We start from the raw sequence: 19,255 nt of genomic DNA, 5'->3' as shown, positions 1-19,255 counted from the left end.
GGCATCATAATGTGGGAAGATGCTACTTATCTGCATAATAATCAATATAATATCTCATATAATTTTTGAAAACGTGGCAGATGCTGAAAAAACAATTGTGCATATTCTGCAAATATTCTGGAACTGTTGCTCATCAGGTCTGCAAAAATTAGTTTTATTTTACACACACGCACACACACACACACACACACACACACACACACACAGCATCAGGAGCATATACCTTGATGCCCATTCAGTAAATATGTCAGGTTCAATCCTTGGCATCTTCAGGCAGGGCTGGTGGAAAACCCCTGTCTGAACCCCAGGCAAGCTGCTGTCAGCCAGTGTGGACAATGCTGACCTAGTATAGCACCAATGGCCCGACTTTCTAAAAGTCAGCTTCCCATTTCCCAATGCTCTGTTTACCTTGATCCCATCAACGCCAGGGCCACTCATGCTTGTACTCTGGTCAATGAGGAAGAGCATTTCGCGAGTGATGGTCTGGAAATCAGTGGAAACGCAGCTGGCCTCAGGGCAGAAATTCAGCATCAGGACAGGATTGTGAAAAATGTCTTTGTGGAACCTCTTCTGGACAAAGGCAACCTAGGAGCAAAGAAAATATGTTGTGGCTTCAACCTTTCCTTCCCGATATCATTGTATATTATCATGCAATGCGGAGGTTGGCACAGTGCAAATGCACTGGCAGGAGCACCAGAATTTCTCCAGCAGTGTGTGCGCACTGCACTGACTTCATGGTCGCCTTGCCCCATCCCTTCTATCTCCCATCCCCTCTACCTTCCAGTAAGCAGCAGCAATGTGACCAACCAGAGTTCAGCTGAGCAGCAGCATCCCTACCACACCATGCGCTTCTTGCTCAGCCATCAGGCCAGAGAATTTAGTTAGAGGTGACAAAAAGCAAGGTATTAAGGTCTAGGTCCTAGTCATTTCAATCCAACTTGAGACCATCCTTAGACAACCAAGGAAAAAAATTCTCTTCCTAGATGGTTACCTGTCTCTCCCAATCATCTTTTTTGGCAATACGAGCATAATCACGGCGGCTCCTTATTTGTGCCTCGTAGTCTTGATATGAGATAGCACCATCTTCTATGATGAGGTGTGGATGATGAGGTTCTTAGGGGAGGAAAATGTAAAGATGCATGAGAGTCAGAATGATCCAGTGCACCGACAGCTGGGCTGTTTGGACCTAGGTTCAAAACCAGGTATGGACTCAAAACTGGTGGCCTCAGGCAACTTCCAGTCTCATTTCCACACCTGTAAAATAGGAATAAGAATAACCTCCTCCTTTATGTAGAGGGTCACCAGGAACAGCCCATCAGGTGGCAACTGACACCACATGGAGCAGGTTAAAGTAGCTTCCTTATGATAGATGATTGACATGCACCAATCCTAAAATAAGTATATCTGTGGGTTGCACTTTGAGGACCCCTTCTGATGCTACACAAGCAGCATGGATATTGCTGCAGGGAGTATCTTCTCTCCAGAGGTCACAGAAATAAGAGAATCAGCTCTTTAAACACTACGCAGGTGGTATCTTACCCCGCATAATTTGCTATATAGTTGTCTGAATAATCTGCCTAGCTTCATATTTATACTAATTCTTAAACACATCTGGGCTAGTCTGGTTGTTCTTACTTGAGATTTTGTGTTTAGTCCATAACTACCTAAATAAAAATGTCATGATAAAAATAATATATTAAAAAGTCCACTGTTCCCATAAAGCAGAGACACACTAGAGCAGCTCCTATGCCAGGTTTGGCCAAACTTGGCCCTCCAGCTGTTTCGGGACTACAACTCCCATCATCCCTAGCTAACAGGACCAGTGGTCAGGGATGATGGGAATTGTAATCCCAAAACAGCTGGAGGACCAGGTTTGGCCATGCCTGACCTATGCCAACTCAGAAAGCACCCCAATAGGCATTACAGAAGCTGTGCATGTGTGCTATAAAATAAAAGTTCAGAAAAGAATGTCTCTCAGTCGCAATATATTGTTGGTATCTGGGTACAGAACTAAAGACCTGGAAGATTAAATTGTTCAGTCCTAAGGCTCCCCAATCGGATATCACCCCTACATTCCCCCCTGCAGTGTGTATTATACATTAGCAGAAGGTTCCATTGTTGTAGCGATTGCAGAATCCTTGACTTCAAAGTGTTCTCTTACCACAAGGATACAAGATAATTTCCAGGTTCCTGTCACATCTGTGCTTCTCTGCCAAGGTGATGCATATAGTTGAGGCAGAGCTGGCAAAAGGATTAGCATCAGCCCGAAGAGAATGGGATGGGCTCTCCAATCCTGCAATAACGAGAGGGTTTTATTGCCTGCTGTAATGTAATAACCTCTAAAGAAGGGGTGGGGGACATTTGGCCCTCCAGATGTTGCTGAACGACAACTCCCATCAGCCTCGCAAACGTGGTCAATGGCCAGGGATAATGGGAGTTGTAGTTCATCAGCATCTGCAGGGCCAAAGGTTTCCCGCTCCTGCTTGAAAGTGTGTCAGATGGAAATAGCTGCATTTGTTTCACAGTACAAAGCAATGCACTGGTGCTCACTTGAAGACTTGGCATCAAGTGATGACTGACATGTGTGGATGAACGAACTTGTACATCAATTAGATCTCAGACATAAACAGAGTAGATTTAAATGGAAACAGCTCACATGTTTGACAGAGAATAATTGATCGCTGAGTAATGGAATGAACACACACACAAATCTGCCCTTGGAGATTAGATAACAGGAATGCAATAGAGGCATTCTTCTTCCATGCCTCTTCAAAGAATAACCACAGAGCCTAGGATGTGCTGATCAGAAGGTTGGCAGTTTGAATCCCTGTGATGGGGTGAGCTCCCGTTGCTCTGTCCCTGCTCCTGCCAACCTAGCAGTTCGAAAGCATGTCAAAGTGCAAGTAGATAAATAAGTACTGCTCTGGTGGGAAGGTAAACGGCGTTTCCGTGCGCTGCTCTGGTTCGCCAGAAGCGGCTTAGTCATGCTGGTCACATGACCCGGAAGCTGTACGCTGGCTCCCTCGGCCAGTAAAGTGAGATGAGCGCCGCAACCCCAGAGTCGGCCACGACTGGACCTAATGGTCAGGGGTCCCTTTATCTAAGGTGGCTAACACAGTAAATTTTTAAAAATAATCTTAAAAATCAAAACTATATATGGGGGGGGGGGGGAACCAAACCTAATCTAACAGCAGCAAAACAGTGACAAAAAACTCCTCCATCTCCAGATATTTATCTAAATAATATTTGTTTAAAAAGAAGTTTCAGTATTCAGCATCTTTACAATCTGTTTTCACTAAGAATAAATTGCTGGTCCCCATGGCTGCAAAGACAAAGCACTGCAGTGAGTGTTCAGTGTAACTCAGGAGCCAGAAGAGGGCTGTAAGATTTCTAGTGCTCAGGGTGTGCCCTCTGAGCTGCAGAAGAATGAGAAAAAAGCAAGCAAATGTGTAAATGTGCAGAACTGATAAAGGCCCTCTCTTCAGCACAAACTTGTTTGGAATTGTGTGTTTTTAATAGCCATGTCCAAGGAAACACACAGCCCAGGGACTCTCACTCCCGACCTGAAGGTCCCGCCAATTCACCCTCTCTTACCTACAGCTCTTACAGAATTCAAACCGCTCTTTAGCAAACCGTTCCAAAATGTATAAAGGTTTCAATACTGTGGTCACAACACTAATCCAGCACAGACTTATTTAAAAGAATACACAGTTAGGGCTCACCCACACTTTCTGCTTGTCCCGTGCCTAGAAAGCAAAGGTCTAAGCACTTTTCTGCTTGACCTGAGCTTTCTAGGCATGGGTCTGAGCAATTTTGCCTTTGACCGGCTGCTTTTCCCCAGAAAACCCACTAATTAGTGGTAGATCGGAACGAATGGCAATCTGCGGGAAAACCTGATTGCTATTTGTTCCGATTCAGTGCTAAAGAACAGATTTCTTGCGAGGTGGGGAAGCAAAAGAAAGTGTGGATAAGCCTTTATATATCTTACACTAAGGTACATAGCTGCCAGCTTATCTGCACTGCTAGATAAATGGAGCTAGATAATTTTTCAGCACACAACCCCCCCCCCCATTTTTTTTACCTTTATGTACAGACCACAATGAAGTCATTCGTCAGCAGCAAAAGACATTTTTACTAGACTGAAGCCCAGCAAGGCCACGAGTGCAGCATTTCTCGGAGGCATGGGACTTGAGCCAACTCCTAATGGGATTAATTCCTTCGTCTGTCTCAGGCATATGCTCCAGGGCTCTCTGAAGTTGCTTCCGTCTCCCTCCCTCCCCCCACGACACACACTTTCGCTTGCTTCCTTTCTTCCCACAGCCATCATTTTTTCATGAGAGAAAAAGAGTATAGACTCAGCACTAAAGCATGCGCAATACAGATGGTTTAAAAACCAGAGACTTTATTCATGTGGTGAAAATCTCTGCTTTGTTAACCACAGTAGCGTATGTATTATTTCAGTGATTAACCAATTCCTAAAAGAGGTTCAGAACAAGCATTTATGAAGTGCTCTTCTGACGCCTTTATAACTAAAGATTCCACCTCTTCCTCTGGGGCTGCTTCATAAATCCTTCACAATGCCACTAACCAGACAGCACTTCTGGAACACCTTCATTCGCTGTCACTTCCCCACGGTCCTCCTTAGAGCAAGACATCTTTGAAACCCAAGTATTCAGTCTTCTGTGATCATGAAATCTATCTATCTATCTATCTATCTATCTATCTATCTATCTATCTATCTATCATCTATCTATCTATCTATCATCATCTATCTATCATCTATCCATCCATCTATCTGGAGCAAAAGCAAAAGTGAATCACCTGCATTTCCCATAGTCCTGGATAATGGAAGGAATGAAAGGGCATTGCAGTCATTGCACTTACTTCTGGATCAAGAGCGGACAGTAGAGTGGGCAGAAGGAATCTGCTCCCTGTCACTGTTGGCATTTTGGTTTCTATCAGATTCTCACTTTTCCAATCTTAGGTTCAGTTCTCCACATTTCTGCATGTGTTTGTGATATATATATATTTAAGTCCCCCATGTGGTTTACATGGGGCTTTCTTTGGTTTGATCTGGAAGCTGCAGTTAGTGTAGAATGAGACCCTGGCATCATAGAACACCTGTGCTCACAGCTCTGCACTGGTTGTCAATCGGCTACCGGGCAAAGTTCAGGGTGTTGTTGCTGGCATCTATCTGTCTCGAGGGACAATAGAGAGCGCCTCCCGGGGTGAAGTCAAACCGCTGCGTTAGTGGCACCAAAGAGACCTCCCTGGGGTGCAAGCCTCGGCAGTGTGTATGGAGGACCTGGGCTGCCCAGAGGACAAGACCCCCGTCTCACTGATTGGATCCAAAGGAAAGAAGAGCAATATGTTTGGCAGCAGCTTGGCTGCAGGAGTTGTTGTAAGGAGGTGTCCAACCATCTTAGGGACTCCACTCTGGATTTGTGTAGGGTTTACTCCTTAGCCCTTTCTTCTCCCAAAGATATCCCACAAGGCAGTGGAGGTTTAGAATCAGAGTTTTCCTTCTCTTAGATGGGCTACCTTCCCAGGTTGATGAGCTCCATCTGCCCCTTTAATGTGTTACTGTTAGAATATAAAGCCCTTAACAGCTAGGGACCAGTTTACATGTGAGAGTGCCTTACCCCACATGTGCCCACTTGAGCACTTCGATTGGTAGAACTGGCACTGCTACAGGTGCCACAAAATATTCATTCTGCATTTGTTTAGTGTGGCAGCACATACACTTTGGAACTCCCTGCCTATTGAGATCAAGCAGGCACTTTCAGCGTACTCTTTTCAGTGTCTGCTAAAAACATTCTTGTTTAGACAATCCTATCAATGCTTAGAAAGTTGATGTGAATTTTAAACTGTTTTAGTGTTTTAACTTTCTGTCTGTTTTAAAGTATTGCATTTTTTCTTGATTTTATTGTTTTATCTTTTTGTAAACCATTTTGGGGGTTTTGTTTTGTTTTCACAATCAAGTAGCATATAAATTAAATAAAGAAATAAGCCTATCTAGATACGTAGAGTGTTAATATGTGTTTTAATCTGGTTTTAAACTTATCAATTTAAATTATTCTTTGAATGTTTTAAATAGTTGTTTCTAACTGTTTTTGCTGATAATTTCAATTTCATTGTTTTATTCTTTTTGTAAACCACTTTGGATTTGGGTGTTTTTTTTAAAAAAAACACACACACACACAACAACAACAACCAAGTCATAGAGAATCCTCAAAAATGTAGTTACGGGCTTTGGGAACTATAGCTCTGTGAAGTCAGCACCATGAACAAACTACAGTCCCCATGATTTTTTGGGAGAAGCTGTGACTGTTAAAATTGTATGCTTTAAATGCAATGGTGTGCATGTGACCGCAAATGCAAGACACACTGAAATTGGATATTAAATCATACCTGCCAGCAAACAGGGTCCTTTAACAAGCATCTCAAAGCTGAACTCGTAGGGAAAGGCATTGTAAACCTCACCCCTGAAGATGTCTGTATCCTGGGGAGGCACAAGGAAAGACTGCTCACTCTTCAGAGTAGTGGATCCAAAACAACTGGCAGAGCTGACGAAGAAGGAGGAAGAGAGAGAAAAGTCACAAACTAGAGCTGTCTGGCATGCATCAGGGCAGCACGGCAGTTGACCTTATTGTGCGAGTTCTTGGGCAAGGTATACATTTACTAATCACCACTACACATCCCAAGGCCTGCAAAGAGGCCTCCTGCGGGCAGGGAAATGCAGCTACAGCCTAAAGTGAATTTGGAATACAATTTATTTATTTTTAAAGGCAATCTCCCCAGGAGTTTTTAAAATCACATAGCTCCATATATACATTTTCCAAAAGAGAACAGATGCGAAAAAAGACACTTTGTTTTCTGCAGGAGAAAGTTCACGGCTGGACCTCTGTTCCAACACATGGGGGCATATTTACAAGAGCAACTAATCAGAATCAGGGAAATTTTCAGAAACTTTCACCTCAGTGGGAGGGGCCTGTTTTTGGCAGCTATGTTCATATGGGTTGAGGTGTGAATTTGGTGTGCTGCTATCATAGCTTAGTTGGATCTGTGCAGATGAGGTGAAAACAATGAAATATATATATATATGTGTGTGTGTGTGTGTGTGTGTGTGTGTGTGTGTGTGTGTGTGTGAGAAACACAGTAGTTTTACCATATGCTTGTGGTAAATTGCAGTCAAATACAACTAGCAAGCATAGGGCTAGTTGGTGTATGAGGAGGTTAAGACAATAAAGCTGTGTTTCCTAGACTCAATTAGGTCACACACCCTCTTCTCTGATGACGGAGGAAGTGAAGCCTTCTCTTCCTGTTCCCTCTCTCCCCTCGCCATGTAACTGATCAAGGAAGAAGTGTCTTAAGCTTTGCTTCAAGCTTAGAGCACATGCTTGAAGCTATCTCTCTGTATTTTTTTTTTACCCAAGAATATTCTGCCTGTGTTCTCCTTGCTACTGCTTGAATAAATGCATGAATCTGACCTTTGAATCTGTAAGTAAAGCATTTTGAACTTCCTTGGCAGTGTGTGGCCTGTTGCTTGCAAGAGAAGTAGAAAGAAGGAAGTGCTTTGCCAGTGGACTAAATGGGATATGCAAAAGGTCTGGGAGCCTACATTCCTAATACTTTACTGTGCTGCTTAACATTTGTGACTTTAAACGCTCCTACTGGAGCTCCTGCTGGAGAGTGAGTTTAGCCCTGCATTTTGAATCCAGGCAACCAGCTGATTCTTTTGGTACTTTATCTGACATACACATGGGTCACATGGATTCATATTTTTCTTCCCACAATGCTGAACTCTGCACAGTTGCAACCAAGCTATGTTTTCAACATATCAATTTGTAAAGGGGTTCTGAGAGAAGATTGCTAGACATGAACACTAGCCTGTACATTTAAATTTCCATTCTCCCACTGTGGCAAAAGGTCATAAATTGCAATTCTAAAACCATCAATCCAGCCTTTGTCCAATGCTCCACTGAAGGACACAAGAGGGACCTCAACAAAATATTGCACAGTGGAGTGCCCTCCTGCACCATACTCCATTCCATTCCACCTCCCATCTAGTTTGCATTTTTGATCCATTCTGGGCCCACAAAGCATGCTCAGTCCTTCTTTGGCTGTTTTAGGGATCCCTCCTTTCCACTTAGGGTTTCCTCTGGGCATGCTGATGATTCGCTCTTATGAGTGAGTGGTGTCATTTTGGTTCAATAAGCAAAGGCACTCATAACCTTAACCTTGGATATAAAAGGGATGCTGCTGCTGCTGAGTCATGTGACTCCCAGCCAGTTTCTAATTGGCTCAGGCTCCCATTATCAGTTATTTGTGCCACACTCCCATTTGCTAGAGAACCCATATGAGTCAGAAGGAAAGCTCTGATTCCTGCTGCCTACACATACCGTAACTACTTGCCAGCTGTCAGTGGTCCCTATAACCTCCTCCAGCCCCTACCCTTTGCATAGCATAGACTCTGAGAAAGCCATGAAAATCACCATAGGGCCAACCTGTCGTCACATAAGCCTCTCGCCTCACTTTCACTTTCAGGGATGGATACAACGAAGGGCATGAGCACAGAGGGGAAGAGGACACGCAGGGCGCCGTTTGCCAGGGTTGCCAGTTCCCGACTGCTGCTGAAGACTACAGTCAAGGTTTCCGAAGGCCCAACGGGGCCTGTGCTGATGATGAACGTGGAACGTGCTAAGTCTTCGTCAAGGATCAAGTGACCTGGGCAGAAGGCAGAGAGGAGGTAGCTAGGACGGTGCCTCCTACACACTCATGCGGGAAGCTAATGCCTTTACTTTATCACTGTCTTGGAGCCACACTTCTCACTGAGTTACCCATACAGCAAGGTGAAGACTGGAGTCATTGCACAGCCCTCCTTTCCTGTTCTGATTTGAAAGTTACCATTGGAATGGCAGCACCTCAGTGCAGGTGGGGGAGCCCCAAATACTCTTCATGATGATCTCACTTAAGTTTCTTGGCACTGTATTTATTGGCAAACTGTTAGAACGGTTAGGTCAAAAGCCACAGATTTACCTGTGGCTGCCTAGTTCTCTTCCTGGAAAACTCAACCCATCCACTGTTGCACACATCAGCCGAGGCATCCCCTTGGGATTTAATTTAATGAAAAACTCAACAGTGGGAAATTTACTGAGTGGCTACATATGCATTATTTGTACAACTTATAGACAGACACCCTATTGGGTAGTCCAGTATTATTATTCCGTATTGTACTGAAGGAGTGATGAAAGATAACAGCTTGACCAAAACCAACTAGTGCTAGATCGTGGTTACTAGATGTGTTCACAGCAGAGCTGAGATTTGGGGCATGACTCATAGCTCATGCCTTTTAGCAGCTTTCTAATGGATCATTGTAGCCTGCCTTCAGTTCTAGCCTAGGGATAGTGCTCTTGGGATGGAAAGCTGAACTATTTATTGCATGAAAGCAGAAGACAAATCACCTTTGGCTAACTCTTCCATAACCCCCAAAATGTGAAACTGTCCTGAATTGATGTCTTTGCTTCAAGTCCCACCTTGCTATTCATTTCAGCAGTGCCAGAGGCAGAGCACTGCAAGGAGATGTTACCACAACCAACCATTGGTGCAGCAGAGTGGCTGGTTCCAGCTTGCATTACAGTCAATGCAGCAGTCCTCCACACTGGGCCGGTTCTGGATCTGGAACGTGGAGGTTCTGTTTCCTGTTATAGCTTCAAAGCTTGAGACCACCTCTGACTCCTCCAGGGGATAAATGAAGACTCCTGTGCATAGAAAGACAGATTGTCCATTGGTAATCAGTCCACCCCTTGCACCCAAACAAATATCTCTCTCTCTCTCTCTCTCTCTCTCTCTCTCTCTCTCTCTCACACACACACACACACACACACACACATGCACAACCCCCCAGCCCTCTTCAGCTGAACTGTGAAGATCAGCAGAGGAGTGAGGGATGGTATTTTCTTCCCATCACAGCACTGGGCAAGGTGGAAGCTCTCCAATCTACCTAGTGCTTCAACAGAGAAGAAAATTGTCCTCTCTGCTCTTCAGATATTTATAGGCCTTATACCATATGCAACATCTTGACCAATGGGGAATCATGCATCCGAAGCAGCAGAGTCACCTACATTCCTGATAGATCTAGAACAGCATCTACCACCTGTGCAGTCATAACCTACCACTGTAGCTGCAAAAAGCTCTTACCCTCTATAGGCTCTTCCTCCAAGTTGATGTAAGTAAGGTGGGCAGTGACTCCCAGGGAATACCCATTGGCACAGGCTTTCACACAAGAGCTTTTTAGAGGGAGGGCTGTCCAGGCTGGCCGGCAGTACAAGCCCGGCATGGTCTTCAGGTGAAACTAACAGGCCCCACCGACTGCAGCTATGAAGATAAGAAAAGACAAGGACATGCCAATAGAGAAGGCCCTGCAATGGCTCTGCGCCAAAAGCCTCCAGAGATGAAGTTCTCCAGGATCCTACCCATTCATCAGAACCCAGGGAAATACCACTGTCCTCTGACACTGAGGTTCTCTTGTGGATCAAGAATTGGTTAAGTAAAAGGAAGCAGAAAGTATAAATGAATGGACAGTTATATGGAGAGATGTAGAAAGTGGAGTCCCCTGAAAGTGGAGTATTGAGACCTGTGTTTTTTTACTTGTTCATAAATGCTCTAGAGTTAGGAGTGAGCAGTGAGGTGGCCAAGTTTGTTAATTAAAATTGCTCATGGTCATTAAAATAAAAGGTGATAGTGAATAGCTCTAAAAGGGCCTCTCCAAACTGAGAGTGGGCAAGAAAATGGCAAATGCAATTCAATGTAAACAGGTGTAAACTGATGCATATAGGGGCAAAAAAAATCTTATTTTCACTCATAGGGTTTGAACTGGTGGTGACTGACTAGGAATGAGATATTGGGGTCATAGTGGATAGTCCAATGATAATGTTGCCCTAGGGCTCATTCAGACTTCCTTTGTGCCATGTTTCTAGGCACAGGTCTATGCTTTAAAGCTGGGTGTCCGACCGATATATATATCCATATATATATCCTCAGCACTTTCCTGCTCAAGTCTACTCTTTACTGCTGAATTGGAGCAAATGGGAGTCTGTGGAAAACCCAAAATGCAGTTTATTCCAATGCAGCATTAAAGAGTGGGTTTTCCTGGGGGAAGTAGTGGGGGGGGGGCTGGAGAGTGCTCCAACATGAAGCTTGCAAGTGATGACATTCACCTTGAAAGTGTAGGGCAAAAGGTAAGTGTGGATGAGCCCCTAGTGTGCAGCAGCTGAGAAAAAGGCAAATGCCATGCTAGGGATCATTAGGAAAGAAACTGAAAAAACCTGTGAATAACATTGTGCTGTTACACAAATCAATGGTACAACTGCATTTGGAACGACGTGTGAACTCTTGTGGATGAAATTTACACACGACACCTTCAAAGCACATTTGAAGCACATCCTCCCCCCTCAAATAAAAGAATTTATACAAAGAAAAAACTTCCCCTTAAAGCAATTTTACAAAAGGAAAAAAGACTCATAAGATGGGTGGCATATTAGCCTGTAAGTCATTGCATAAATCTCCATCCTCATCGTTCTGCCCGGATGCTGAGGTCCAGCGCCGAGAGCCTTCTGGCGGTTCCCTCATTGCGAGAAGCAAAGCTACAGGGAACCAGGCAGAGGGCCTTCTCGGTAGTCGCGCCCGCCCTGTGGAACGCCCTCCCATCAGATGTCAAAGCGATAAACAACTACCTGACATTCAGGGAAGTTTTTAATGTGTGACATTTTAGTGTATTTGGGTAAACCCAGCCAGATGGGCGGGGTACAAATAAATAAATAATAATAATAATAATAATAATAATAATAATAATAATAATGCTCAAAATCAGTTGCAAGGAAAACATGGGCAAAGATTATACACCTATGATCAGAACTAGGTAGTCTTGCATGATATAAGCTGTGTAAACACCACACATTTAAAGTACATGACCTCCACCAAAGTATCCTTGGAACTGAAATTCACCACACATGGACATGCAATTCCTGGCAATCTTAAGAAACTACTGTTCCCAAGAGTCTTTCGGAGGACTCATGTGCTTGAAATGTATGGTGTGTACACAGCCTTTAAAAGCTGCCCATTGCTTGGAGTTTTCCACTTTCCCCTACTTCATGATCTCCCATCTCTCAAATTTATTGTTGTTAATAATTAATGCCCTGGCAAATATTGCAAGTATCTTTTAACATCCCAGCTACTCTCTACTCTTTTCCCTTCCACATGTGTGAATTGGTCACCCAGGTAACCTCCGTGGGTGGCTTATGGGATGGGGCGAACAGATGCTGCCTTCTCTCATTGGTCCGTTGGAAAGTCTGGGCCCCACTGAGGGCTCAAGCAAACTGGAAGATGATCCGTATTCTGAAAATAAACCTTTGTTTCCAGGTGACCTTGTAGATGCAGCACTGGCTACACTGGAGAGGTTCTGGCCAGCTGCTGCTCATGAAAAAGATGGCATGGAAAAACAAACAGAGGTGCTATGCAAAGCAGCTAATCAACCCTGAACATGTGTCGATTCAGTGCTCGCATTTCTCTTTGCAACGTAAGCAGTGGCCTGTTGAAACAGATGGGGGTGGAAGGGAATTGCTGGTTTCTTAAAGCTGCTGTTATGGTTAGAGTGGTTAGCTGCTGTACTCTCCAGAACAGCAACAATCAAAACAGTAATAAGACAGGAGATGGACAACAGGGTGCGTATTTCCCCAAACCCTGAGAACTGCCACTGACCACTAGGTTTTGGCTGAGCCTACTCATTCTCAGAGCTCACCACCAGCTACATCAAACCATTTGAATCCGCAGGAAGCCATGGAATATGGACCGTGACTCAAAGCCTCTCCTTGCCTACTCAAGACCCTATGGTTTCATGCGCAATGCATGTGTTATTTCTGTCTGCCATGACACTGATTGGCTGCAGCTTCATGTTTACCAATGACTTATCACTGCCTGCTTTTTTCTTCTTTTAAATCATCAGTAACCTTTATATTTATCTTACCAAAGTAAACAAGACCCATCTGGTCTTTATGTTTTATGCAGGTAGCTGTGAGGCAGTCTGTAATGAATAAACACAGATCCACAGGTTAGCACCCTGTGATTCCCGCTCCCCCATCCTTTCTTAGTTTCTGGGAATGCAGCAGCCTACAATCTTATTAATATTATAAGAACAAGCAACCCTGGATTTCTGCTACTTTCTCCCTAGCAAAAGATCCTCTTCCCACTGTATCCAGGGGTGGTGGCTGTGTGTGTTCATGTGTGTGTGTACATGTGAACAGGGTAGAAAATAAGTGTCCCATTCTTAAAAACTGACACCTTCTCCAATTGTGTGTACAGTGTCTCTCAAAACAACAACAAACTAACCTATGGTCACGCAAAGCATACTAAATACACACAAGACGTAACCGGCTGTGTTCTTAGATAAATAAGGTATACTATTCATGTAAGGTAAAGGTAAAGCTACCTCTGCCCGTACGGGCCAGTCATGACCGACTCTGGGGTTGCGCGCCCATCTTGCTTAAGAGGCCAGGGGCCAGCGCTGTCCGGAGACACTTCCGGGTCACGTGACCAGCGTGACGAAGCTGCTCTGGCGAGCCTGCACCAGCGCAGCACACGGAAACGCTGTTTACCTTCCCACTATAAAGTGGTACCTATTTATCTACTTGCACTTAGGGGTGCTTTCGAACTGCTAGGTGGGCAGGAGCTGGGACCGAACGACGGGAGCTCACCCCGCCGCGGGGATTCGAACCACCGACCATACGATCGGCAAGTCCTAGGCGCTGAGGTTTTACCCACAGTGCCACCCGCGTCCCTTACTATTCATGTATCAAATCATAAATTTCAATATAAAGTTCCACAAATGAACAAAGCAGAAGACCCAGTGGATCAGATCATTCTCTAATCAGTTCATGCATAAGGTCCATGCATGTAAGTGTCTATTCCACCTGTCTGTTCATAAGGTCCAAACTATCCACATGAAAGGTTGTTGCAGTTCCACAGAATCCTTTCATAGTAGTAGCAGCTACTACTATGCCATAAGAGCCACTGTCCTGTAATATCACATATGAACTTTAACTACTGATGACGGCGAAACAAGGCCAATATTCTGGAAATCCTTGTCTTAGACTCTGTGAAAGGATTCTGTGGAACAGCAACAACCTTTCATGTGGATTGTTTGTACCTTATGAACAGACAGGTGGAATAGACACTTACATGCCTGGAATAGACACTGTTACACAGATGGACCTTATGCATGAACTGATTAGAGAATGATCTGATCCACTGGGTCTTCTGCTTTGTTCGTTTGTTGAACTTTATGAGTTACTTCCGTTGAAATTTATGATTTGATACATGAATAGTATACCTTATTTATCTAAGAACACAGCCGGTTACGTCTCGTGTGTTTATTGATTATACAGTGGTACCTCGGGTTACAGATGCTTCAGGTTACAGACTCCGTCAACCCAGAAATAGTACCTTGGGCTAAGAACTTTGCTTCAGGATGAGAACAGAAATCGTGCTCTAGCGGTGCGGCATCAGCAGGAGGCCCCATTAGCTAAAGTGGTGCTTCAGGTTAAGAACATTTTCAGGTTAAGAACGGACCTCCAGAACGAATTAAGTACTTAACCCGAGGTACCACTGTACAGTGTCTCTCAAGCATTTCAGGCAGGGCACAATTCCCAACACTGCTTGGAGATCCTTGGAATTGAATCCAGGATCTTTTGTATGCAAAGCAGATAGTCCACCACAGATCTACAGCCCTTCCCAGAAGAAGACTGCAGAACTAGGAAGGGGGCTCTCTCAGAGTTTGCCACAACGGAATAGCATGGCTGTAGCAATATAGAAGAATTGCTGCAACTAAACTAAGGGCTTTTCTGCACTTAGCTTCCTCTGCTCTTTTTAGGCTCTGTCTGCACTTTAAAGTTCCATGTCAGAGTGCCTCCCCCCCTTTTTTTCTCTCTGGAGCTATCCCTGTGAAAACCTGCTCTCTGAAGTTCAATTGGAGCAAATGGTAATATGTGGAAAACCCAAATTACTGTTTACACTGATTCAGCATTAAAGAGCAGTTTTTTGTAGGGAAAGATCCAGATGGCAAAAGGTAAGTGTGGATAAGCCCTGTGTTGGGAACATAAGCACCTGTACAGTTGTCTTTAAAATCATGGGTCTTTTTAATGACTCTTTTTTGTCTGTATGCAGTAGCTAAAATAGATCCATAGCAAGGGTTTTTGACAGTAAATCCGTTATTTAAACAATAGGTCCCCCTCATCTTTGAGATCTCCTATAGAGGCTTTACACCAGGTACCTTCACTCGAAAAGATCTAGCAGTGCCCAGAACAGGACTTTGTTGTAGGGGCCCCACAGCCTGCCATACACAGACATCATGACTGTTTAGTGGAGCCTTATCCTAGAGTGACACTGGCTCTTTCATCTTATCTACTGCTTGTTCTATTTGTTTTCATACATTTCTGAATCATTTTATAGTGCACTGACACATATCTTGGGTAAGAAACCTGGCTGTATTTGTGAACAAATAATAGTAATATGCATTGCATCCTTCCTCAAGGAAAGTGGTGGGGAACCTGTGGCCCTATAGAAGTCAACTCTCATCAGCCCCAGCTAACATGGCCAATGATCAAAGATGACTTTTGGGCTGGAGTATTGTTTAGGGGGTTTTGTTGAGGAGGGGTTGTTGCTGTTATTGATATTAGTTTGTTGTATCTTTATTTTAGATTATCTTATGATTCATGTGGAAATTGTTCAGTTTGGTTGTATACTTTTTGATGTTTTACTTATTGTTTATGACTGCCTTTGTTATGGTTGTAATTAATTTTCATGCTGTAAGCCGCCTTGAGCTTTTAACTTTGGAAAGGAGACCTACGAATAAAATGATTGATTGATGATGGGAATTGAAGTCCAGCAAATGCCACAGGTTCTCCATCCCTGCTCCAAGGAGTTGATCACAGCATGCATAGGATACCAGGCAGTTTTCCATCTCCTGCTAACCAGATCTAGTTCTGCTGAGCTTCAGAAGCAGAAGCCTAACACACAGAATCATGGAGTTGGAAGGGACCATGACATGTTCAGACCATTCTCTTTGCTGCAAATGTTTAAACTTTCATAAACCACCACCTACCCAAGACAAGACAAAAGCAGAAGCATGGACAGCAGAGGTTAGTACCTGCAGGCAACCCTGGAGAAGTTGTGAAAAGCTCACAGAGATGTGACAAACATTCTCACCCAACTTCCTGGTGGCTGAAAGCTGGAGCAGAGTCAGAAATAATGAGCCAACAGAGCAAACTGAATGGAGTTTTATTTTCAGGACTGGAATATAAGGACAGTATTCTAAATAGGATTATCTGAGACACTTCACTAGCTGTCTGGAGACTGCCCTTATTACACTAAGCTACCCCCCTCTCAGGTCACACCCCTTCCCACAACTTCTGAGGTTATGCCAACTGAATTATTACACACACTCTTGAGATTCTCTCTCCGGTCCAGGACAAGAGGTCTAAAATGGGAAAACAGATTACTGGTGCCAATGAAATAAATAATTATAATAGGTATTAAGATGGAGCCTCCTGCTGGGGTTCACTGCCTACAGTAGTCTTAGTCTTGCCATGCAGACAAGAAATTTAAATTTTGATCTAGAACCCACAAACCTAATGAAATGCCCAAACTCACTCTGGGCTGTGATGCTATGAGAATGCTGTTTTATATCTTGTAAACTGTTGTTCTGTGACAAATTTTTCATTGATTGAAATGTTTTTACTGTATGCTACTGTTTTGGTTAATTGTATTTTATACTTTTACTGTTTTGTTTTTATGGCAAACCATCTAGAGCAGGCTTCTTTGTCTTGAAAAGAAATATATTAAATAAAATAGACAAAAGTTCAACTTGAGAATGAAATAAAGGAGAGACTCCTTTCACTCACCTTCTTGGAGCAATTTGATAGACGCTCACCTGGGAGTTTCCTCTACTAAGACTACAACGTATTTGATCACATGAAAAATTCAGCCTAATATATCAGTTGTCCCCTAAACTGGGAAAACCCCTATAGTCAAGTGAAACCTCCAATCCAATAGCTTGTGGGGGGTGTGAGACCTCCAGCACTCCTTACCCCTATTTCTTTTCAAAAATGGTGGAGCAGAATTAAAACTAAACCAGTCCTGTTTGCCCCCAGGTGAATACTTTTAACAACAGAGGGTTGGGAACATTTGCTAATATACCATGATGAGTTACAGTAAATAATTAATATGATACATGTTCAATACATAAGTGCAGGTCTGTTAGTGATGCAGCAGGAGCAGGAGCAAGAGCAGCTGTCAAGACAGCTGAAAGGTTTGGTGTGCCATGTTCTGTTTGCTCCCTTTCCCATTCACAAAATGTGGGTCACATAACTGCAATATGGGTTTCTTGGTCATCAAGACAAATTAGCAAGATCCGCTTTGTAACAAAGCAAAAGATTCTGTCCATTTGTTTTTTTAAGAGAAAATATGGGAAACAGTAGCAAGCTAAAGTTATTCCTTGTTCAGGGATTGGCTGGGCACATCTTACACTCAAGGGGTGCCTGCCCCCCCCCAAAGAGCCAGGGTCCCATACAGTCACTGCCTCCAATGCTACTTGGCCTCACCCAATCTCCCACTCTTTTCTTGCCCTACAAAGTTACCCAACACACAACTGAGCATTAAGGGCTTACCTGGAGAATGACACACTGTCTGCTGTTTTAACCAGCTTGGTTTGGGATGAATTAATATGGATGAAAAATCAGCACATTTCTGGAAGGGATCCTGGCATCCAGAGTTACCAGAAGCCTAGTTTCTCCAGCCTCTCAGCCTCTGTCTTCTCCCTTTCGAGAGGGAAACTGTCAGATTCCCTGTGCGATTGCTCACTCACACATACACACTCCCTCTCTGCTGCAGACTCTCTCTAGTACTGGCTGCCTCAATGCCGTAGTGGCTACATCTCTACTTCCTCAGTGCCAGCCAGATGCAAGGAAACTGAGCAGCTCCGAGCCTGGCCTAATTAAAGGGCCAGGCTGTCTGCACTGCTCTGACAGCACTGAGGAGAGAAAACAGCCAGTTCTGCAAGCTTTGTCTTTGCCTTGTTCTCTGGATTATAAAGTCTGCCTGTCAGAGGTAATGAACGGAGAGGAGAGAGGCACAATTTTATTCGAGAAAAGACACTAGGTATAGTCTATAATCATCTATATCAAGGGTCAGCAACCTTTTTCAGCTGTGGGCTGGTCCACCATCCCTCAGACCATGGGCCGGACTATATTGGGGGGGGGCATGAACGAATTCCTATGCCCCTCAAATAACCCAGAGATGCATTTTAAATAAAAGGACACATTCTACTCATGTAAAAACACGCTGATTCCTGGACCGTCTGTGGACTGGATTGAGAAGGCGATTGGGCCGCATCCGGCCCCTGGGCCTTAGGTTGCCTACCCCTGATCTATATCTATATCTCATTTTGGACAAAGTAACTCCATCTCTTGCACCAAAGAAACACAAATCCTGCTATGGGATACATTGTTTACCATTACTAGAAGAACAGGATTTTTACAGAATGTTTTCACAAGGATTGGAGTAGTGGAAGACAGAGAAGGAGGTGGTATCTGCTGTGGCACACTGGGGTAATGACTTGTTTCAGTGCCTTCAACACACTTTCAGACGTTTGTCCATAACCATGAGGCCTAGAAATGTCATGAAAAGTTTCAAGAAGCTATAATTCCCAAGCAAGCCCACAGATTCTATACTGAGTGTAGCACACAAACAATTCTGGGGTGCACCCTGGATGTGCCCAGTTATAATAGAGAATACTGGGTTAGATGGACAGAAATAATAATAATAATAATAATAATTTATTATTTATACCCCGCCCATCTGGCTGGGCCTCCCCAGCCACTCTGGGCGGCTTCCATAAAAACCAAAAATACAATAAAATATCACACGTTAAAAACTTCCCTGAACAGGGCTGCCTTAAGATGTCTCCTGAATGTCAGATAGTTGTTTATCACTTTGACATCTGCTGGAAGGGCGTTCCACAGGGCGGGCGCCACTACCGAGAAGGCCCTCTGCCTGGTTCCCTGTAGCTTTGCTTCTCGCAATGAGGGAACCGCCAGAAGGCCCTCGGCGCTGGACCTCAGCGTCCGGGCAGAATGATGGGGGTGGAGACGCTCCTTCAGGTATACTGGACCGAGGCCGTTTAGGGCTTTAAAGGTCAGCACCA

The 19,255-nt window shown here is 44.0% G+C and overlaps 1 protein-coding gene across 7 annotated transcripts in view; it reads right to left on the bottom strand.

Moving 5' to 3' along the window:
* The window catches only part of VWA5B2 (von Willebrand factor A domain containing 5B2), a 107,593-nt gene that overhangs the window by 19,235 nt on the left and 69,103 nt on the right, over window positions 1-19,255 (bottom strand). For 4 of the 7 annotated variants that reach the window (XM_081189967.1, XM_081189963.1, XM_081189969.1 and 1 more), the window contains exons 3-9: window positions 10,201-10,377; window positions 9,600-9,761; window positions 8,496-8,727; window positions 6,412-6,566; window positions 2,162-2,293; window positions 992-1,113; window positions 409-585 (exon numbers count right to left, since the gene is read on the bottom strand). In XM_081189967.1, the coding sequence (XP_081046093.1) occupies window positions 409-585; window positions 992-1,113; window positions 2,162-2,293; window positions 6,412-6,566; window positions 8,496-8,727; window positions 9,600-9,761; window positions 10,201-10,339 (1,119 nt within the window). In that variant the 5' untranslated portion in view covers window positions 10,340-10,377. Of the gene's footprint in view, window positions 1-408; window positions 586-991; window positions 1,114-2,161; window positions 2,294-6,411; window positions 6,567-8,495; window positions 8,728-9,599; window positions 9,762-10,200; window positions 10,378-17,720; window positions 18,809-19,255 lie in introns of those variants that run through there. The other 3 variants (XM_081189964.1, XM_081189965.1, XM_081189968.1) reach the window with 3 other exon arrangements.

This window comes from Podarcis bocagei (genome assembly GCF_964188305.1).
Source record: "Podarcis bocagei genome assembly, chromosome: 4".
In the NCBI taxonomy this organism is placed as follows: Eukaryota; Metazoa; Chordata; class Lepidosauria; order Squamata; family Lacertidae; genus Podarcis; species Podarcis bocagei.
Note: the sequence above shows the minus strand (reverse complement) of the source record. Positions and strands in the feature narration are given on the sequence as shown.